The 24,664-nt window shown below is 34.8% G+C and overlaps 1 protein-coding gene across 17 annotated transcripts in view; it reads left to right on the top strand.

The window, feature by feature from the left end:
* GPHN (gephyrin) overlaps positions 1–24,664 on the top strand; it is a 757,220-nt gene that overhangs the window by 412,066 nt on the left and 320,490 nt on the right. For all 17 annotated transcript variants that reach the window (XM_043986983.1, XM_043986980.1, XM_043986981.1 and 14 more), the window contains one exon: positions 19,190–19,256. In XM_043986983.1, coding sequence (XP_043842918.1) covers positions 19,190–19,256 — 67 coding nt within the window. The remainder of the gene's footprint in view (positions 1–19,189; positions 19,257–24,664) is intronic.

Consider the following 24,664-nt stretch of genomic DNA (forward strand, 5'->3'; position numbering starts at 1 on the left):
GAAAGAGAAGGGAAGAGGAAATATACTAGGAGAGGAAGAAAAAGGAAAGTTAGGGTGCATTCTCTCATATAATTGAGGGGGTGAAAGTAGATGTCTATATAAACAAGAAAATGGTGTGGGAATGGCTGACACTAGAAGCTGACTCTCATGTGAACTTGTCAAAGAAACAATATACATGAAGTTGGAGAGAGATAACATTTCACTTAAAAGGGGAGTAGGAGGGAAAGAGAAGGAGAAGAACTTAGAGGAAGAATGAAGGGAGAAATTAGTCCTAAGCAAAACACACTCTTAAGGGTGTATAAAAATATTTATAACTTTCTGAAATGGCAAAGAATGAGAATGGGAGGAGAGGTATCAACTGGGTACCAGCTGAACCACTAATAACATATATTTAATCAAATAATATTGTGCTGTAAGAAATTATGAAGGGAATGGTTTCAGAGAAAGCTGGAATGGCTTGTATGAACCGATGTAGAACTAGGAGAAAAATTTATATATTTTGTTTTTGGTTTTGCAGGGTAATGAGGGTTAAGTGACTTGCCCAGGGTCACACCGCTAGTAAGTGTCAAGTGTCTGAGGTCAAATTTGAACTCAGGTCCTCCTGACTCCAGGGCCAGTGCTCTATCCACTGTGCCACCTAGCTGACCCTGAGAAAAATTTATATGATAACAACAATATTGTAAGGACTCTGATCAATGTCATGATCAATCATGATTCCAGAGGGCTAATAATGAAACATGCCAACTACCTCCTAATAGAGAGTTAACAGACTCACAGTGCAGAATGAGACATTTATACACATATTATGTATGTATGTACATATGTGTTATATATGTGCTTGGACATGGCCAATATAGAAATTTCTTTTGCATGGCTATACATGTTTGTAGCAGAGATTTTATTTTGCTTTCATTCTCAATGGAGGAGAGGTGGCATAAAGGCAGATTTTTGCTAATTGAAAAAAATTATTTTAATTTTTAAAAAAGAAAGCTATTTAAGGTTTATTCAAATAATCAAGAGATTCAATTACAGTAAAAATTATACTACTCAAATTATTTTGCAGACTTAATGACAAACTAATCAAATTATCAAAGAGATTTTATAGGATTAGATAAAATAATTTTCAAATTCAGATTTATGGGGGAAATTAAATAATAGCAAGGAAAATAATTGGGAAAATGTAGTCATGGAGGATATAAACAGATTTCAAATTATGTTACAGAACAAATGGTGTCAAAAAGAACTTTGTAACTTGATGTTATTAGTTTTGATTCACACCTGTCTTTTCATTAGTATGGAAGCATCTATTATGGAAATACCTTCCACCAATAGAGATTGGTAAACTATAACTTATCCTGTTAGAAAATTGCCAGGAGCACTGAGAGATTAATATTTTTTTTCCTGTGGCCATACACCTCCTGTTTTTCAGAGGTGAGACTTGAATTCATATCCCACTGACAATATGGTAAGCATTCTAACCAGAACACCATGCCTCATCTCTGGTACTGGATAAGAAAAGGGGCAAATCTTTGGATTAGATAAAACAAGAACTAAAAGCAAAAGCATCAGGAAATTCCAATATAAGGTCAAAATGGGTACATGATGTAGATGTAAAGGGTGACATAAGCAAATTAGGGGAGCATATAAAAAAATTACTTTTCAGATCTATGAATAAAGGAAAAGTTTAACCAAAGGAGATAGAAAGGAGCAGCAGCAGTAAAGTGGATACTTTTGATTACATGAAGTTTTTGTGTAAACAAAACCTGTATAGCCAGAAATAGGAAACTTGAAAAACATTTTACAGCAAGTTTCTCTGATAAAGGCCTCATTTCTCAAATATAAGCTAACTGAGCCAAATTTATAAAAATAACAATTCCTCAGTTGTTAAATGGTCAAAGGATATGAACAGGCAGTTTCCAGAAGAAATCAAAACTACCAATAGTCATTTGAAAAAAATTCTCCAAATCACAAATAATTAGCCAAATGCAATTAAGACAACTCTCAGGTACCACCTCACATCTATCAGATTGGCTAATGTGACAGAAAAGGCAAATGACATGCTGGAGGAATGAGGAAAAAATAGGTACATAATATACTGTTGGAGGAGTTGTGAATTGGTCCAACCATTCAGGAGAGCAATTTGAAACTATACCCAAAGGACTATAAAACTTGGACCCAGAAATACCACCACCAAATCTGTATCACAAAGAGATTTTTTAAAAAATTAGGAAAAATTTACAAAAATATTAGTAACAGCTCATTTGTGGTGGCAAAGAATCGAAAATGAGAAGATGCTCATCATTTGGGAAATGGCTGAACAAGTTGTGATATTCATGATAAAATACTGTTGTGCTATAAGTAATAACAAAGGGTATGGTTTCAGAAAAACTGGGAAGACTTAAATGAACTGATGCAAAGTGAAATGAGAGGGCCAGAAGAATATAGTGCATGCGTTAAGAAATAAATATCTTTTTTCTTGAGTTCATGAGGCAGGTAACTGCTGATAAAAAACTCGTCAAACATATTACATAGGTAAACTAACTCAGGTTACAGAATTAACTACATTTAGAGGATTCACACATAGACTGAAGAGAAGGATTTAAATGTTGCCAAAGAGTCAAAGACATTTTAAATTATTCCTCTGACTTCTCATCTAAGGAACATTTAAAGTTATTTACATCCCATGGGATGTTTTAGTCAGGGAAGGTTAATATTAACCAAAATTTGCAGGAGGAATGGCACTGAGTCCCAAATAATAACAAGAAATAAAAATTTCCCCTAACAACAGTAATAGCAATATTGTAACAGTGATCAACTATGAAAAACTCAGATAAATACAATGAATCACAAAGATTCCAAAGGACTCATGATGAAAAATGCTATCTGCTTCCTTAGATATCTGGTAGATCCTGAATGCAGATTGAAGCATATTTCTCCATTGTCTTTATTTTTCTTTAAATGTGGCAAATATAGAAATGTTTTGCATAACTTCAAAGTATAATGGGTATCTTATTCCCTTGCTTCTCAATGAATGGAGGAGAGTTTGGAAAGAGAATTTGAAACACAAAAATTTTTAAATGAATGTTTACAAAAACTTTAAGCATAGAAAAAAAATGCCTCCAAATGGCCATGTTGAAGGTGGATTTTTGAAAGAAAATAACTTTTTTTGTCCTGTCCTGTATTTGCTATTTTTCTTTTTCTATGTGATACTTCCTTGATGGCTATTTGATGGGTACCATTTACAATTAATTCCTCAACCCCTCCCTTCTCCCTAACCACTTCAAACCCCTCCCTTCTCCCTAACCACGTCAAACCCCTCCCTTCTCCCTCACCACTTCAAGACTAAAAAAAAAAATTCTGAGGACCTGGGTAGTTCAGGAAGTTGTCCCCTTCTCTTTATCCAATCTAGTAAAGTACTCAGTAAGCCCTTAACCAATGTTTAACTTGAATGTAGGTTCTTTTTTCTTTGGTCTAATGTAATTAACTATGCTAACAAAGACACTTTCTTTCCTTTGTAACAATTTAAGTATCCTCTTTTTGTTTTTATTAAGTTCCTTTATTTGCTCACATTTCCTACCTGATCTTAACTAAACTGCTTTCTAAGAAACACATCTTTTTTGTTACTGAGTCACTGTCCCTTTGGAGAAAAGAATATGCACGTATACACATACATACATATATATATGCATACATGATTTATATTTTATATGTGCTTAGGTATATATAGATATGTATATATATGCATGTGGTTAGGTATATATAGATATATCTACATTACATATCTATATCACCTGCAGAATTATGGCACATCTATTGATGGTATGTATCACATTCAAGTGAATAAACTAGAGTTTATGTCTTTTTATCCTGTGCTGGCTTATTTGGATAGTAGCTGGTAAGGACTCCTACAATTTTCATAACTATTTTGGTGACCGTGAAGGAACGGCTGAGTCAGATTCTCTCATAATCTCATCTCCAAGAACTTTCCAGTGCACCTACCAATTTAGGAACTTCTGGAAAAGAGGAAATGGGAGAGCTGATAAAGTTGCAATCTAGTACTTCTGTGCTCTAAATTGCAAAAACTAAAGAGACAGTGTTTTGTGATTCTGTATTGTCTTGTCTGTCTTATCTCTTGCACCTGAGAAAACCGCAAGTTTTGGTAGGAGATTTTTCTAAACCTGGTGCCTGTTTACCTTGTCTTTTGCAGGCAAGCAAATAAGAGATGTGTCAGTCTGATTGTCTGTTATTAATGACTACCATATTGTCTTGATCACCCATCCTGTATAAATTCATAGTTAAATTTAGGGCAAGAGGCCTAGATTAGGGAAGGTAGGGAGGAAAGTTGGTGAGTCCCAGATGTGACATAATTCCCAAGTAGTCAGGAGGGAATCCCTTCCAACAGTACAGATTACAACCCATCTATATGTCTTCTTATGCCGGGTGACTCATGTCCTCCTATAAATCATCAAGAGGAGTCCACTTATTAAGTTGTGGGCCTTTCTTCCGTTAATTCAGAATCACATGGATACCTAAGGGGCGTGATGACTGACCATCTGTTAACTCTATCTTGAAACATGGCTCCACTTCCTATTCTTGAGATACTCTCTTATGATAGCTTTTTTTATACTGCTTCATCTACATAATTCTTTATAATATGATATAGTCTACTGTAATGCCCACCATGTGTCTTTCTATTACCCTTTGCCCATAACTTTAATTCTTCATAAACTAAGGTATTACTCTGAGATTCACAGGCACATGGTATATAATAACAACAACAAAAAGTTGTTTGTGAAAAGAAACAACTTTGCAAGTCAGAAGAACTATAAATAATACAGTGACCATTCATGATTCCAGAGGTCTAATGATGAAACATTATAGAGATATAACTGAATTAGGGTATAACATGAGATATACATATATATATATGCATACATACATATACATATTATAAGGCCTTTGAGGGAGTTTGTTTTCCTTACTCTGAATATTTATTACAAAAATTGGGTGGTTTTTAATGGGCTTGAAAGGCAGAAAAAATAGAATTGTGGGTTTTAAAAAATTTTATTTTTCAAATTTTAAATTTTTTTCCAATTATATGTAAAGATATTTTTTGAGTTCTAAATTTTGCTCCCACCTTCCCTTCCCTCTCCACTCCTGAAGCCAGCAAGCAATCTGATATAGGTTATGCATTACAATCATTTTAAACATATTTCCACATCAATCATGTTGTAAGAGAAGAATCAGAACAAAAGGGGAAAAAATGCAAGAAAGAACAACTACAACAAAAAAAGCAATAACAACAATGAAAATAATATGCTTCAATCTGCATTCAGACTCCATAGTTCTTTTTCTGAATGTGGAGAACATTTTCTACCATGAGTCTTTTGGCATTGTCTTGGATCATTGCTGAGAAGAGTTAAGTCTATCACAGTTGTTGATATTGTATATAATGTTCTCTTGGTTCTGCTCATTTCACTCAGCATCAATTCATTTAAGTCTATCCAATTTTTTCTGAAATCCATCTGCTTATCATTTCTTACAACACAATAGTATTCTATTTTTTTAATAGAGAGGTTGAATACGTTGTAGATGTGGAATGTTGAATGACCTTTCAAATGAAGTCATAGTACTATTAGTTATTTAATTATTTTGTAACAAATACAAGAGACTCCTCACAAAGCAAAAGTAATCTGCTAACAAACTGGGAGTAATCTGTATAAGTTTATAATGTAAACAAAACATAAAAAATTTAATAATTTTTAAAAATAGTTTTTTGTTTCTGGGAGAAGCTTGACCTGCATCTCTTCCTCCTATTCAATTATGAATCCTATTCATTGTCCATCTGTAGTATCTGTCACATATACGTACACACACACAGAGTTCAGTTCAATAGGCTGTCCATCTAACTATATATTATAGATTAGACAATAGGAATTTTATTTCCATTTGGTTTGTCCTTTGTAGATAGTCACTACAAAGTCTTTTGAGTCAATTTTTATCACATTTAATAGCTTCTACAGTTTTCTGAGTCCTAATCGAATTGGGACAATTTAATTTTTATATATAGTTTGTTTATCCATATAAAGGAGCATCTTGACTTCACCATCTGTTATCAATCCATCTTCTAAGAGTCTGTGCTGGGCATTCTCCATTATGGTGGCAAACTGAGTTATGCTATGTTGAGAATGACCATTTCCTATTTTATGGCATGATTCTTTTGCTCCTCCTCACCAGCTGCTTTGCCACCTCAGCCCTGAGCCCTATTACACTGAGCAGTGACTGCCTTGCCCAAAACACTATTTCAAAAGAGATCCAATCGATGCTCAGTCCTGTAAGTGCTAACTCCACTTTATTCCTGACTCCACTCTCTTTCTTTTTCCTTAGTATGTTGCCCCTAGTCAAGCACACTTTCTCTTCTGACCCTCCACTTTATAGCTGTACTTTTGTGTTATCTTGCCATTAGAATGAGCTCCTTAAAGGCATGGGACTATCTTGCTTACTTTTATATACTTATGACTCCAAGAAGCAGCAGCCATATCTGGGTAAAACTGGCTCACAGCAAAAGAACTAAACCATGTTGACAATAACCTAATGGGCCTTAAGTGAGTTAGTGGAATATCTACCCCAAGTATGTAAAGACTTCCCCCAGAGAATGGGCAGATGAGAACAATTTCTTACAATGGCCTTGGCAGCTAAAAACAGGCACTGTGTGGTCCAAGGTACTTCCAAAGGACTCATGATGGAAAATGTTCTCCAAATGCAGAAAAAAAGAACTGTGACATCTTGATGCAGATTGAACCACATTATTTCTATTTTTTTGTTTTTCCTTTTTGCTCTTATTCTTCTTTCACAGCATGACTAATGCAGAAATATGTTTAATGTGATTGTACATATATAACCTATATCAGATTTCTTGCTGTCTTGGGGAGGGGTGAGGGAGGGAGGAAGAAAAATTTGAAACCAGAAATCTTATAAAAACAAATGTGGGGCAGCTAGATGGCGCAGTGATTAAAGCACCGGTCCTGGATTCAGGAGTACCTGAGTTCAAATCCGGCCTCAAACACTTGACACTTACTAGCTGTGTGACCCTGGGCAAGTCACTTAACCCCTATTGCCTAAAAAAGAAAATGTGGAAAACTATCTCTACATGTAACTAGAAAATAATAAAACTTTTATGATTAAAAAAAAATCCACCAGGCACTGTGGAACACTTAGAGCTTGGTCAGACATTAAAGATGCCAAAGTCATCCAGTGTATCCCCAGTGTGATCATCAGTCATCTTGACTTTTGTCTTGCCATCAGACTCTAATAACTCTGGAAGAAGGAGTGAGGCTAATGACTTTGTGCAATTCTGGCTTACTTAAATCCAATTCATGTGTTAGTCAAGACATCACACCATCCTGTAATTGGTCCTCTTCAAAAACAAAGAATGAATAGCAACAACATGTATGCTCAGCACTTAACACAAAGCCTGGCTTATAATAAGCACTCAATAAATGTTTAATCTCTCTATTTATCCTTGTTTATAATAATAAAAAATATCAATAGTCAGCTTTGTTGTTGCATGTTTCAGAAAGGTGTTAGACACCCTATTGGAGAACATTTAAGTCCTCATATTGCCTTATCAAAGCAATTTTTAAAAATATTCAATTAACAATAAGTTCAATTGGATCTGGAATCTTCTACATCTTTCAATTGTTATCTCCTATAGAATGGCATTTGTGAAAGGCTGCTTGTTCCTTTCTCATACTCTCTTTGAGAAACACTCATGGTTTATATGTAGATTGTTGGCACAGAATCAAAATTTAATAATTGTTAAGGAACCCAGGAGCCATCTAATCCAACGCAGAATGAAAAAAACAGTATCACTCATGACATACCTAACAAGTAGACATCCAGCCTCGTCTTGGATGACCTAAGGAAAAGGAATTTAACACCTTTCAAGGTTACCCATTAGCTTCTTTTCCATTTCCATCCATTATTCTAACCAAAAAGACCAAATCTAATCTTTCCTCCACATGATAGCCCTTGAAGTGCCAGAACTCGGATATCATTTTCCTCTTCCACCTGCCAACCTTCTCTCCTCCTGGCTAATCATTATGCCCAGTTCCTTTAACCAATCCACATATGGCATGGATTCAAGGACTTTAATAATCACTGGGCCATTCATTTTATGGGGCTGGCTACCATGTTCGTTTGCAGATTTATTAAGCTTGAAAAATCTACTAAAACCCCCAACTCATTTCAGAATAATTGATGTTTAACTACGTCTCTCCCATCCTTTACAGGTCTCTTCTGTATATGCTTGTCAGCCCACCTACTCTTCTCATTTTTTTAGGGCTCCTTCTTCTTCCTCATACATGACATCCAGCCTTGTGGTATGAGTTTACAATATGTTGACATATTATATGATGATATTGATGGAAAAATAGTTTGTTATTGAAATCTTTTCAAAATTTTTTATTCTTTCAGTTTCATTTTTATATGTTTTCTGATGATATGATTTAATTGTGCTTATTGTTACAATTAATGGATTAACTGATTTATCTTGAGTTCTTATGCCCCTTTTCACTCTGCCCTGCTTCTCATCGTTTTATCAAGTAATACTCCTCATTATCTTCCATTTCTTCTTCCAAAAGAAATTTACGAATGATTTACTATCCTAGATTTATGTTGCCCTTGTCTACCACTTCTGTCTGGCAGGGAGTTCAAGAGTTTGCTGTCAGAGGCAATTTCTAGGTTCTTTTGGTCCTCCTTATTATGGCAATTTATTTAGTTTGAACTTCCTTAAACAGTGATAATCTGGGTCAATATCTTTTTATCTCTTTTTAATTTTTTAGTGTCATTAGCTTATTTAAATAAATCAGGTGGGAGTTGTTTTAATTGCCTGCCATATTATCTCATTTTTATTTCTCTAATTGTATATGGATTTTAATTCCTGCTTTAATAAGTTGAAAGTCTACACAAATAGCCGATTCAGAAATGTAAATTTTAGAGTTTCTGATTTTATTTGTAGTCAATACCTCAGTACTTCTCATTTTATTCCTAAAGAAAGTATAGTGTTTGTGTGTATGTGCATGTGTGCATCTGTCTGTGTAGAACTCAAGATCAGTTTAGTGGGGGGAACCCCACCCTGTTTTGTTCTGCGAGGGGCCTGAGTCAGGTTAATCCCATGGTAATGTTGATTTGATATTGGAAAAGAATGAGACATATGTTGGTCATTCACTGGTTAATAAAAGGAGATTTAATTAGACCTTATCCTTTGGAAAAGGATAATAATGAAAGGCATTGAAAACTCCCTGAATTGATTCAAGTCAATGAAGCTCCTCTTGTTTTTTTGTTTTGTTTTTGTTTTTGTTTTTTTAATCATAAAAGTATTTTATTATTTTCTAGTTACGTGTAGAGATAGTTTTCAACATTTTTTTGGTTAGTTGGTTGGGGTTTTTTTGTTTGTTTTTGGTGAGGCAATTGGGGTTAAGTTACTTGCCCAGGGCCACACAACTAGCCAACATTTGTTTTTATAAGATTTCTAGTTTCAACTTTTTCTCCCTCCCTCCCCCCTTCCCAAGACAGCAAGCAATCTGATATAGGTTATATATGTACAATCACATTAAACATTTCTGCATTAGTCATGCTGTGAAAGAATCAGAGCAAAAGGGAAAAACCTCAAAAAACAAAAACAAAAATGGCTCAATCTGCATCTAGATTCCACAGTTCTTTATTCTGGATTTGGAAAGCATTTTCCATCATGAGTCCCTTGGAACTATCTTGGACCATTGCATTGTTGAGAAGAGTCAAATCTATCACAGTTGATCAACACACAATGTTGTTGATACTGTGTACAATGTTCTCCTGGTTCTACTCATCTCACTCAGCATCAGTTCATGTAAGTCCTTCCAGGTTTCTCTGAAATAGGCCTGTTCATTGTTTCTTATAGTACAATAGTATTCTGTTACATTCATATACCACAACTTGTTCAGCCACTCCCCAACTGATGAACTTCCCCTCAATTTCCAATTCCTTGCCACCACAAAAAGAGCAGTTATAAATATTTTGTATGTGTGGGTCCTTTCCCCTTTTTATGATCTCTTTGGGGAAAATACCTAATTCAAAGGGTATGCAAAGCTTTATAGTCCTTTGGGCATAGTTCCAAACTGCTCTCCAGAATGGCTGGATTATTTCACAGCTCCACCAAAAATGCATTAGTGTTCCAATTTTTCCACAGCTTCTCCAACATTTATTATTTTCCTTTTTTGTCATATTAGCCAATCTGATAGGTGTGAGGTGGTATCTCAAAGTTATTTTAATTTGGATTTCTCTAATCAATAGTTATTTAGAGCATTTTTTCATATGGCAATAGATAGCTTTGATTTATTCATCAGAAAACTTCCTGTTCATATCCTTTGACCATTTCTCAATTGGGGAATGACTTGGATTTATAAATTTGATTTTGTTCCCAATATATTTTAGAAATAAGGCCTTTATCAGAAATGTTAGCTATAAAAATTGTTTTCCAGCTTTCTGCCTCCCTTCTAATTTTGGATGCATTGCTTCTGCTTGTACAAAAACTTTTAAATTTAATATAATCAAAATCATCCATTTTTCATTTTATAAGATTCTCTATCTCTTGTTTGGTCATAAACTTCTCTTTTCCATAAATCTGAGAGGTAAGCTATTCCTTCCTCTCCTAATTCAGCTATGATATCACCTTTTACGTCTAAATCATGTACCCATTTTGACCCTATTTTAGTATAAAGTGTAAGGTGTTGGTCTATGTCTAGTTTCTGCCATACTATCTTCCAGTTTTCCCAGCAGTTTTTGTGAAATACTGAGTTCCTATCCCAGAAGCTGGAACCTTTGGGTTTATCAAACAGTAGATTATTATAGTCATTTACTACTATGTCTCCTGTACCAAGCCTATTCCATTGATCCACCACTCTATTTCTTAGCCAGTACCAAATAGTTTTGATGACTGCTGCTTTATGGTAAAGTGAAGCTCCTCTTGTGATCCAACACCCAAGTATTTGGGAGCCCCTCTAGTTCCTCATGGCTCCTTTTTTACCCACATGATGAGGGATTTATCTCAACATTTTGAGCACTTAGTCCCCTAAACTAACCAAGTCTCAAGGATGATTAAAATTTTTATTTTATTTTCAGTTCCAAATTCTCTTCTTTCAACCTCTTCCCTGGCTCAACAATTGAAAAGGCAAGAACAACAAAACCCATTTCAAATAAACAAAGTCAAAGCCAAACAAATTACTGAGTTAGCTATGTCCAAAAATTTTTAAAAAGGAAATATTCCTCAGTCTGCTGTCAAAGTCCATCAGCTCTCTATCAGGAGTAGATAGCATGTTTCATCATTAGTCCTTTGTATTTTTGGTCATTTTGTTGATCAGAGTTACTGTCTTTCAAATTTAAATTTTACAGTATTGTTATTGTATAAATTATTCTCCTATTTTACTTTGTATCAGTTAATACATCTCTTCCCAGCTTTTAATAGAAATTGATTAACAAATTCCCTTCATCATTTCTTATAGCCCAGTAGTAGTATTTCATCACATTCATATAATCATAAGTCATTTCCCATTTGATGAAAATCCCCTCAGTTTCCACTTCTTTGCTACCACAAAAAAGTAGCTGCATTTTCCTTACCAATAAAGATCTAATTGAATTTATAGGGACATTTTTACATGATTCTGTTCCTCCAATATCATATTAATTTGTTGGGAAACAGATCTCACATGCAGAAAACCAATTTTTCATTTAATGTTTATAGCCTAAAAACTGGTTCTTAAAATACTCTATCCCCTTTCCACAACTATCACTGTCACTGTAGAGCTGGAAGGATGCTGCACAGGGTTGAGGTTCATTTTAAAATTTTGTTTTTTTCATATGTTGCTTTGAAACTTTTTTCATCATTTTGTGGCCAGCCTATTTTTAGTGAGCCTCTTTGTGTTTAGGTAGGCTGGTCCTTAAATCTCAGACATCATCTGTTGCCAAAAGCATACATTATACCATATACCACATATTTTCCAAATTGATAAACTATCTAAATATGGAAAGTCACACCAATCAAAAATTAATACAAATTGTATCTTTTATAACTATAAGTAGGGGGAGACTCCATAACCAGACAGGACAAAGAGATTAAAAAGACAAGATACAGAATTTTAATTTTAGAATCTTTAAAACTCTGCACAAGCAAACTCAATGCAACTAGAATTAAACTAGAAGAGTCAGGGAAAATATTCTGTGCCACATATAATAAAAGCTTAATCCTCAAAATCTGATGACATAAATTTAAGAGTTATTCTCCAATAGAAATGTGAACAAATAATACAAATAAACTGTTGTTCAAAAAATGTACACTATCAATAACTTCCTGCAAAATTATTCAAAAATCACTAGTAATAAGGGAAGTATAAATTAATTCAACTTTGAAATATTATCATAGACCCATAAAATTGCCAAAAATGAGGAGAAATGTGAAAACCTGATGTTGGAGGAGCTTTGGGAAGAAAGGTATGCTAATATACTGGTTTCAGAGCTTTGTCGATTGTCATTCAGAAAAACAAGTTAGAATTATGCAAGAAAAATTATGAAATTGTTCATACATTTTAATCTAGGAATCCATTGCTGATGCCCATGAGATTAACAAAAACAAGACTCATCTGTACAAAAATATTCAAATGAGAATTCTTATGGTTTTTAAAGTTAGAAACAAATGTTGTATTGAATGACTAAGGAATGACTGGGGAAACTAGCATATGAAAGTGAGAGAATAGTACTATATTGTAACAGTTGATAAATGTGAATAGGAAAACATCAGATTATAAATCTGATGGTTACCTACAGGAAGGAGCTGGCTATTAGAATAGAAATGACAGCAAAAGCCAGGTATTATCTAACATACTTTTGGCAGAACAGATTTCATGAGATTCAAGATTAAAATATCCCAAAGACCTCCCCAAAAAGAGAAAAAGACCTATTTGTTGGGGCAGCTAGGTGGCGCAGTGGATAGAGCACCGGCCCTGGAGTCAGGAGTACCTGGGTTCAAATCCGGCCTCAGACACTTAACACTTACTAGCTGTGTGACCCTGGGCAAGTCACTTAACCCCAATTGCCTCACTAAAAAAAAAAAAAGACCTATTTGTACAAAAATATTTGTAGCAGCTCTTTTTGTGGTGGCTAAGAATTGGAAATCAGCGGATTGCCCATCAATTTGGGAATGGCTAAATAAACTGTGGTATATGATTGTGATGGAATACTATTGTCCTATGAGAAATGACAAACAGGAAAATTTCAGAAAGGCTTGGAAAGACATAAGTCTATGAACTGATGTATAGTGAAGTGAGCAGAACCAGGAGAACATTGTGCACAGTGACAGCAATATTGTTTGTTGAATGTCTTTGAATGACTTAACTATTCTCAGCAATACAATGATCCAAGACAATCCCAAAGGACTAATGATAAAGCATACTATCCACCTCCAAAGAAAGAACTGATATGGATTGAACACAGACTGAAGCATGCTATTTTTCAGTTTCTTTCATTTTTTTTCTTTTATTCATATTTTCTTTACAAAATGACTAATACGGTAATGATTCACATAACTGCACATATATAACCTATATCTGATTGATTGCCACCTCAGAGAGGAAAAAGGGGAGGGAATGAATGATGGATAGAATTTGGAACTCAAAACTTCAAATAAAAATATTTATTATTATTATTTTAAAAGAAATAATAAAAAAGAATAAGATAGTAGGAACTCATGGATTAAAATTCTACAGTGTATGTCAACCTATGAAGAATAGGAAGTTCTCAGGAATGAAATAATGCACATACAAAGAAGAATGGTTCTGATAAAGAAAAGAAGGAATTGTCCAAAGAGATCTACATGGAAAGATACACGGGGAATATGCCATTCAACTTGGATTTATAAAAGACATCTACCAAAAAAATGCAAGAAAGGCCAATTAAAAGAAAAAGAATAGGGGCAGCTAGGTGGTGCAGTGGATAGATCACTGGCCCTGGAGTCAGGAGGACCTGAATTCAAATTCAGCCTCAGACACTTAACACTTACTAGCTGTGTGACCCTGGGCAAGTCACTTAACCCCAATTGCCTCAACAACAACAACAAAAAAAGAAAAGAAAAGAAAAAGAATATAAAAAGGGCGGTGTAGTACCCCAGGAAAAGTGTTAAGAGTGCTAAAGCTAAAAATTATATCAGACTGGTAAGAAAAGCTAATGTTAATTTAAAAAGACCTCAAAATGTATATTGAGGAAAATAATATCAAAGAAAGCGACTACCTGGGGTATAAGGCCAGTGTGCTTATTTCTTCTTTTGCATTTGCTTTCTTTCCTAAAGATAATGAATGACCTTTGGACTGAAAAGTCCAAAGTTAACAGAGCTGAAAACCAAGACAAGTAAAGAGAAGAAGACTACCTAGCTACCCTTGATAAATCTCAGTCTTTGGCTAATGAGATTGCCGAGTGAGTCCATGTTCTTTGAAAAGTCGTGGAGAACATGAAGAACGCTCTAGGATTGACAGAGAAAAAAAAATGTCTAAATTTTCAGAACAAAGGCAGGGAATAGAATCTGAAAACTATAGTCCAGTGAGCTTGACATCATTTCCTAACAAAATCCTACACAATATTATTAAAGAACTAGTTATCAGGCATCTAGAAAGAGCCAGCATGGCTTCATCAGAAACAAGTCATGCCAGAAAAATCTTTTTTCCTGTTTTTTCCAACTATAAGATTCTGTGATTTTATAAAGTGATTCAGAGTGAGAAAAGTCAAAGCCAGAAAATATATATACACAATGACTATAACAGGTATTATAAATAAAGGCAACATTGAATGGTAACAAAACTTAGGTCAAAGAGTGGTATGAAAGTTAAAGAAATTACAAGATGACATGTACTGTGACTCATAATCTCTTTATTATAAGGTTTTGCTTAAGTTTGGGGAGGGGATATTTTGGGGAAAGTGACTTACATCAAAATAATGTATCAATAAAGAAATTTTAAAACAAAAGTAAATGCTCATAAATCATCCCTTTAAAATTTATTTGAGTATTTTTCCAGGAATCAAAGTCCAACTAACTTACTGGTTTGTAGTTTATTTTTGGTTTGGTTTGTTTTCATTAGAAAATTCAAGTCTTGTGACACTCATGCCATTCTCCCTGCCTCTTTAGAGAACACTAGCAATGATTAAAGGATCATATCAAAAATCTCTTTCAGGACCTATGACATACTTTGTCAGGGCCAAATGACTTGAATTATTTGAAGGAAGTTAGACATCAACTCTTGAGTTTCGGTTTCAGTTCTCTCTTCACATTTGTTTTCGAATATAAACTCAACATTTTTGTTTCTTGTAAAAGAATAAATTTTTTGAAGTTAGGGACTGTTTCTTTTTTTCTTTATATCCTCTGAACCTAGCACATTGTCTGTCATATAGTAGTGACTTAATAAATGATTAATTTATTGATTGATTGAGACATCCTCTTTAGCCTAAGGATCATTCTGCTTAACAGAAGACAAAAGCAAAATGGAATCATCTGCTATAATTGTCTTATCTATCCCAAACTTTAATCTATCCCTTTTCTTCTTTTATTTTTTGACACTATTCTTGTAAGTCAGGGCTACTCTTATGTATTCATCATTAGCTTCATGTCCTCATTTGCATATTTTGATTATATGCTTTCAACACATGGGTTATTTGTAATGCTCTCTATGTAGTCACATTGGTGTCATTAAGTAAGGAAACAAGCATTTATTAAATACCTACTACATGCCAGGCATTTGCTAAGTACTTTAAAAATTTTATCTCACTTGATCTTTACAATAAATCTGGGAATCTCCATCTTAGAGTTGAAGAAATTGAGGTGTCTATCTCAGTTAAATGACTTTCTCAGCATCACCAAGCTAATAAGTATATGAGACTAGATTTGAACCCAGGTCTTCTTGCCTCCTCTCCCTTCATCATCAGAATCATTCAGAATTGACTTGGCAGTTTTTTTTTTTTTCTCAAGCAACTCCTATATCATTCTTAAGCAACTTCTCTTTTAGAGTCTTAGATTCTGGAATCATGCCATCTTTTTCTTTCAGTTTTTGAAATCTGCTATTCAAATGTTTAGGGTACACGGCAGATTATGTTCAGCATTTTCTTTCTTACTTGTCATGCAATCTAAAATGACATGGTCACTTTTTCCTAAAGTTTTTTTTTTCTTTATACTTCATCAGTTACTCAATGTTGGTCAGAACTAAGTCTAAAAAGTAGGAGATTTTTTTTGTATTTACTGTATCTTATGATAAAATTATTGGTAATGCATTTGTCAAATCTTACCTTCTTTCTGTCAACTGGACCAAACCAGCTGGGGCTTTAGCACGTGTCTAGATCCCTCCTTGCTCACAAGTCATTTTACTCACTTTGAAATTAAACTTCTGTTTGATTCTTGGTTCTCCTGTTTCTAGCCTGCTCTGTATGGCTCTGGCCAATCTGCAGGTTAAAGAGCAGGTTCCATCCAGTTGACAATTCTAATTAAATGAAGTTATGTTAGAAACTCATCATTTTCTTCCATATGACTATTATCATCCCACTATATGATCATTTCCTTTATTGTCACCCTTTTGCTCCAGCCAAACTGGATCTCACAGGGCTTCTCTACATACCTGATTTTAACCCTTTACTCATGCTTCTTCTTCCATTTAAAATCTCTACCACCCTTATTTCAGCCTAATAAATTTCTACCTGTTCTTCAAAACATCTACTTTAAATGCCATATTTTCCATGAAGCTTTAAATGTGATAGGTTCTGCATTATGTTCACTTACTCAGTACAATTTAATCTCAGGAATAATTTTTTATTAATTAATATTTGACAAAGACCTGTATTTTTAAAAGGGATGAGTTTGTGAAAAGTGTTCAAGACCATACAAATATTAGATGGGTGAAAAAAATGGAAAAGGAGGAAGTAGACATTACCAGTGCCTTATATGGTAAGATAGAATTCAAAACAATAGTAGTAAATTGGAAAATTGGTAATAAAAATGTATAAGTACACATAAGGAAGAAATTATAATATGAAAATACAAAGATCTAAAAGCTATGTATCCCTTAAACTATTCTTCCTATCTTTATCTATAAAATTCAGATAATGACATGACACTCCTTCATCAGCACTTGTAAAATTCAGTAAGTTATAAAAGTTATAAAAACACATTAAATATTTAGGTGAAATGCAAATTAGCTTGTTGAGAGAGATATACAACTTTCATCTTAGATCTGGCTAAATAATATGGAACTCATGTCCTTGATCTTAGGTATCACAGTTGATTTCATCTGTCACTCCAACGCCCTTTTATCCTTAAAAGTTAACCTATGGGGGGCAGCTAGGTGGCACAGTGGAGATAAAGCACCGGCCCTGGATTCAGGAGGACCTGATTTCAAATTTGGCCTCAAACACTTGACGCTTATTAGCTGTGTGACCCTGGGCAAGTCACAAAAAGAAATGAATGAATAGATAAGCAGATAAATGAATGAATGAATGAATGAATGAATGAATGAATGAATGAATGAATGAATGAGTGAATGCCTGGATGAATAAGTAAATGAATAAATGAATAAAAAGTTAACTTATGAATGAGAAAATCCTAAAAGTCTATTACAGTTATATAAGTAGCAACTAACAGCATGATTGTAAGTAAACAATATAGCTTTTATTCATTCAATAAATATTTATTGACTGCTTGCCATTTTACAGAGCAAGGCACTGTTTTAAACTCTGGGGCAGATAGCTTATTCAACCCTGGCATTAATGTTTATAAGATGGATTGGAGGGAGGGTAGAGGAAGCTTTTGTAATAGCCTAGGTAAAAGGAAATGGATGACTGAGAAAGGACTGTGGCAGTGGGGAAGACAAGAAGGAAATACTTTTAAGAAATACATTTTAGTGATACAATAAGAAGCAATACAATTCTAGAATACATAAATAACAACATAGGAATTGCAAAACAATCTTCCTTTTATACTTTATGGTAATATAAGTCTGAGCACTACAGCCAAAAGAAGGTATTGTAGAACTTGGAAAGTGTTCTGGAAAGCTCAAAAGGATTATTTTAAAATTGGAAAATATATTTGAACAAGGTTTAAAGAATTCAATGCCTTGAAAAGAAAAGAAGTCTAAAGGGTGATCTTCTAATGATCCTCAAGTATATGAGGAGTTTTCACAAAAAGTATAATTACCAGTTGTTTGCCTCACTCCTGGGTCCAGCATAAGATTATTAAAATGTAGAATAAGTTATTCTTGTTATGTGTAACAATGTGGAATACTGGAGAACTTGGGTTACCATGGGAGATTATAATATCTTTTTTCGAAACTCATAGAATTCGTCCTGAAAGAGACCTTAGAGATCATCAAGACTGGTTACCTGAGATTTACAGTTTTGCATACAGCCAGTTAGTCTCAGAATCAGGATTAGAATGCAGGCCTCCTAGCATCTTTGTTCTTTATGTCATATCGTTCTACCTCTATCTTGGCTTCCTTACTGTGTGAGATGGTCAAAAGTGAGGGACTAAATAAACATTCTTTGAAGTTCCAATCCACACTTTCCTGTAATTAGTAAAATGTCTGTTAATGATCTTGACTTTTTGTCCTACTCTTACCTCCATTTTTCATGTTTGCCTCTTTTAAAAAAATAAATAAATAAACTGATTCATTCTTAAAAGCTTATGTTTCAGGGGCGGCTAGGTGGCGCAGTGGATAAAGCACCGGCCCTGGATTCAGGGAGTACCTGAGTTCAAATACGGCCTCAGACACTTGACACTTACTAGCTGTGTGACCCTGGGCAAGTCACTTAACCCCCATTGCCCCGCAAAAAGAAAAAAACAAAAAAACAAAACAAAAAAGCTTATGTTTCACTTAGGCATAAATATTGTAGCCTTCCTTCCCCACTGAGCTGGAGTTGCTCCAAATCTGATTCCCATTATCATAAAAATCCTAACCAATATGACAAATTGGTATCTCTAATTTTATAGGAACTACTTATAGGAACATTTTACTATACATATTCTATTCATAAGACAGTTATTCATAGCTAAAGTAAGGCAGTTGCCCTTCATTATTGGATTTTTAAAGTGTACCTGACAAATAGTCTTCATCTAGTTTCTCTTTTGTTTCAGACCTGTATGTGGAATCAGAGGGAAAACGCTCATAATTAACCTGCCAGGTAGCAAGAAAGGGTCCCAGGTAAGCACCATTGATGTCAATATTGTTTTAACAATAACAGTTCATTCACAGATCTGAACTGAGCTGTGCATCCCACCTTAAAGCCATCAAAATTTGGTTTGAGTATATAGTACCAACTTTATTAAGACACATATCACGTAGCTAAAAGTAGGGTGACACATTCTTCCTGCCTCAGACACTTAGTAGCTGTGTTACCCTTGGCAACTCAACTTGCCTCAACTGTAGAAGAGGGATCATAATAGGACTTACTTCCCAGGGTTATTGTGAGGTTTAAATGAAATACTATATGTAATTTGCTTATGCTCAGTGCCTGGCACATAATAGGTACTTAATAAATGCTTGTTCTCTTCCTCATCACCCTCTTCCTGTTTATATATTATTCCAGGCCTTCTCTTCCTTGAAGGAATGCTATAGATAGAAACAGAACATAGAAAAACTTTATCACTGTCTTATTAGAAGAATAAGACAAGAAATAGAAGGTTCAATAAGGGGACATATAAGATGGTAGCTTCTTAATGCCCAAATCTGTGTGCATGATTGTGTGCATGAATTCATTATGTTGGAGAAAATTGAAAGAATTTTAAAAATGAGACTTTATTTACTTTTTATGCTTCAATTGCAAGAGCCAGTAAAATTGGATCAAACAGAGACCCACTCCCAGGGACCCACTTTAGCAAGGTAATAAAAACCTACAAAAGAGAGTATTCCAGAGGAGAGGGTGATCAGCAGTGTCAGATGCTTTATAGATGCCAAGAAAGATGAGGTTTAAGAAAGGGCCATTAAACTTGTTAATTAAGGGGTCATTACTAACTTTAGGGAGAGGAGTTTTATTTCAATATGAAGTCAAAAGCAACTTTCCCAACAATTTAAAAAAGAATTAAAGGAAAGGAAACTTTCTCAAGCAGAAAAGGGGGAGGAAAGAATTAGAACAGTAGCTAGTGGGGATGGTCAGATCAACTGAGAGATTTTAAGCCTAGAGTAGACACGGATGTACTTGTAGGTAGCAGGAAAACAGCCAGTAGATGGGAAGACATTGATGATTAATGAAAGATAAGGTTGATAGAGGGCATTTCACCAGAAAAGAAAATATGAAATGGGATCAAAGGTTGCAAGAAGGGTTTGCCTTGGCAAGAAGGACTACTTTTTCTTCTAAGATTAAATGAAGGAGGAAATGATAGCGTTCCACATGTCAGTGATGTTAGATGAACAGTTTGGAGAACTCATAGTGAGTTCTTTCAATTTTTTTGGTAAAATATAAGGTAAGGTCCAAGGAGATGATGTGGGAGGCTTGAGGTGAGACATGAAGATTTGGAACAGCCTCTCTGAAGAGTAGAATAGTGAATTAAGGAGGAGTAGAATGATTGCCTTGCTTCTGTGAAGACCCAGTCGAAATTAGATAACAAATGTGTAGTAAACCCAATCAATACAGTTTTGCAATTTCCTCTAGCTCTGTTCAGGAGCAAATAATAATAGTGGGTAAATGGTAGGAGTGATATAGAGTTGGGGTTTGATAAAGCATGATTACCAAAAAATGGAATAACACTAAGAGCTTAATCATGACATGCTTATTATCTCTGAATCTGATTCCCCATTGTTTAAGATATTCAGGGGAGAATTGACACATTACCAAGCTACCTAGTATAGGAGAAAGTACTGAAAGGAGAGCCAGGGAACTTAATCAGCTAGTCTATACCAGCACACACTGTGCCAGGGTGACTCAAGTGGATGCACCCTTTTTGAAAAAACTCTAAACTCATTCATCTTTTCATTGTTTCATATTGAACCTGCAATGCATATTTATTGAACATCTGATATTTATATTGTACTAAATTATAAAGAGAGAGTAATAGTTTCTACTCTTACACTCATGGAGTTTTTAAATTTTTCAATGTGGAAAAACATTTCTACAAGTGCATATACAAAGTACAAAGTGAATGTGCAGTAAGTGGAATCTAAAGAAGAAACATTTCCAATTATGGGGATCAGAGAACAGATGCTTTATTGAGGCCTCAAATGTTTCTATATGTTTGTGTCTTTTCTCCCTGCATTTTACAATCTTCATGTAATCTTATTTTTAAATATTCATTTTAATGAATTTCATTCAAATTCATATTCATTTTTGTTTCTGTGGCACCTAAGTTTAGTGCCTTGCACAAAGCCACTCAGGAAATTCATAGGACTCTTTAAACTACTGGTCAGACTTTAAATCAGGAGGTCATTTCCCACAAAAGCATATAAAATTTAATTGCACTGTCTACTTATTCCATTGTAGCCTTCCTAACTTACTCCTTGGATACTTGTACTTTTATTCTTATACAGGGAGGGTCTGTCTCATGAAAGGGAAGTAAAAGCTCAAACTGCACTTAGCAGAAATCACTCTGAGATTATAATTCTTGAAATTTGGAAAGAAAACCCTAGCTAGAATTTATGAAAGTTTATACACTTAACCTCTATAATTACTAATATCTTGACAAAGAATTGGAAATTGAGGGGATGCCCATCAATTGGGGAAGGGCTGACTAGGTTGTTGTATATGAATGTAATGGAATACCATTGTGCCATAAGAAATGACGAGCAGGCAGAATTCAGAAAAACCTGGACAGACTTAAGTGGACTGACGCTGAATAAAGTGAGCAGAACAAGGAGAACACTGTACATAGTAACATCAACATTGTGCGGTGATCAACTGTGATACATTTAGCACCTCTCAGCAATACAATGATCCAAGACAATTCCAAAGGACTCATGATGGAAAATGCTTTCCACATCCAGAAAAAAAGGACTGTGGAATGCTTTTTTGTTGTTGTTTTTTCTTTTTTTTAGGTTTTCCCCTTTTGTTCTGATTCTTCTTTCACATGACTAATGCATAAAGAAAAAGAAAAGGAAAGGGGGGAAAGTAAAAAAAAATTATTAATATCTTACCTTAGTCTTCAAATTATATCTTCCATCTGATTTTGAAAATAAACCCATAACAGCTTCAAGAATGCAATGACAACTTGTTTTGTATTATGTGTCCTGAAAGTTACTTATAAATTAAATTTATTGTCATAATTAAATAACTGTAGGATTATAAAATCCTGGGCAAGGAATTGAAGACCTCAAAGTTATCATCATTGCTGCCCACTGGTTTCCAAAGAGAAAGGTGATTTTTGAAAAGTAGACAGATGGTTAAGAAAAAGGTGTTGAAGAACAGGATTTGAATTTCTGAGCCTAAACTCAAAATATAGAATCAAAGGACTATCAAACTGGTACTAAGTACATCCTTTAAGAATAGGGCAAAATATATTTGCATATAGATTTGCAGATCTGATCAGAAGGGCTTTAAGAATTTACCCCATCTAAGCTGAGCTTCCTATCTTTATTTTCTTATATTTGCTCAATCCTAATTTTTAAGCAATGATTTTCTTCAGAGAGCTTTTGCACCTCCTTTTCCATTTGGCCAATTTGGCTATTCAAGCTGTTGACTTTTTTTCATGACCCTCCTTCATCACTCTCATTTCTCTTTCCATTTTTTCCTCTACCTCTCTTTCTTTATCTTCAAAGTCCTTTTTGAGTGCTTCTATGGCCTGAGACCAATTCATATTTTTCTTGGAAGCTTTGGCTATAGGAGCCTTAAAGTAGCTATCGTCTTCTGAGGGTGTACCTTGATCTTCCTTGTCACTAAAGAAATTTTCTATGGTCTGCATCTTTTTCTGTCTGCTCATCTTGCCCATCTTTTACTTGACTTTTAATTCCTTAAAGTGGAGCACTGCTTCCAGGATGTACTGTCCCAAGCTTCAGGGGGTCTAAGGTGTTATGATTTAAGGAGGAGCAGGTTCTTCACTCCCTAGCCTTTTCTCTGATCCATAGATAACCACAGGCCAACTTGCTAATTAACCAGGCAGCAAAACTTTGTGTGCTATGGTTGTTAGCTCCAACCAGCCTGTGCTCCTCCCCCACCTGGGCCACACCCACTCAAGCCTATTTCCTGGTTCCCAGCAGGTGTGAAACACCTAAGTTCCACCTCAGCGCCATCAGAGACCGCTGTAATCTTTCCCCCTGCCAACACTCAGCCCTCTCTCCAGACTATGAGCTTAGTTCCAGACAACACTGGCACTGCAGCTGATTCAGAGGCTCTGAGGGTCTCTTTCTTTGCCTCTGCCTGCCTGGGACTGGATCTGTGTCAGTGTGACCTCAGGTTTGGGCTCCACTTCTGTCCAGGCATAGCAGACCCCTCCTGCCGACCTTCTAAGCCATCTTTACCTCGAAAATGATCTCAGCCCATTCTTTTGTGGGTGCCTTTATTTTCTTTACTACATTTTCTGTTTACTCACAGAGTTCCTCAGAATCTGAAATATTAGAGCCAAAATATAATAACTTCATTGCCATTAATGGAAAGATTAATTTCTTAAAGTAATCTTGACAGATCTTTTACATCTTTCATCTGTTTATTAATCCTTCCCGTTTTATTTTTATATGGTCTTGGATTAATCTGTCTTAATCAGGTCTCTTACCAAGTTTTTTATAAATATATTTTTCCCTTCATCACTTCTTACTGTTTCATTATTGTATGCTGTTCCTAATCTCCCATCATGCTTCTCTGTAAGGTTTTTACCAATGATTTTTTATTATAAACTGCTGTTGCCATTGGCTACTCTCTCTCTCTCTCTCCACACACAAGAAGATTTAAAGTTTACTGACTCATGCAATTTCTAAGTTCTTTTGGCTTCCTCTTTGTGGTAATTAAAATTAGATTTCCTTAGGAAATGGTAATACTTTTGTGTTAATGTCTGCCTATTTATCCATTTTCAACTTCTCGGTGTCAATACCTTGATTAAATGTCAGATGGGAGTTTAGATTGCAGATTATATTGCCTAACTTTTAATTCTTTTTCTAATTTGGGATTAATGTTGCTCTCACAAGTCAATGGTCTGACTGTACACAAACAGGTGATCTGGAAATGGCTCTAATATCCTATCTATTTACCTATTGGCATTTCCTATCTATTAGGATTAAACAGTTTCAGTTTTATGATCTTATTCAATGTTCTAGCACCTACTGACCCTCTTATTGAAGAAAAGGTTCATCATGGAGCTTATACATGGTTTACCAGCCTTTAACCTCTCTCACTTTTGGCTTCTGAGCCACATTTTCCTATATTTGTTTTTGCCATCCTCCTTTATGCCTACTTTTTAGTTGTTTTTTAAATTAGCAAATATTTATTTATTCTATGTCCCATATGAATCCTGGGGTGGGGGTGGAGGGTGGGAAAGAAGAAAAATCAAAATAAAGATTTTGTGACAAATACACACAGTCAAAGAAAATGAGTTCTAATATTGGACATGTCCAAAAATATGTGTCTTATTTGGTATATTTGATTAAAAAAAGTTCATACAGCTTCTCAAGTAATCATCATCAACATCTTTATA

Source organism: Dromiciops gliroides, chromosome 2 (assembly GCF_019393635.1).
Source record: "Dromiciops gliroides isolate mDroGli1 chromosome 2, mDroGli1.pri, whole genome shotgun sequence".
Lineage (NCBI taxonomy): Eukaryota > Metazoa > Chordata > Mammalia > Microbiotheria > Microbiotheriidae > Dromiciops > Dromiciops gliroides.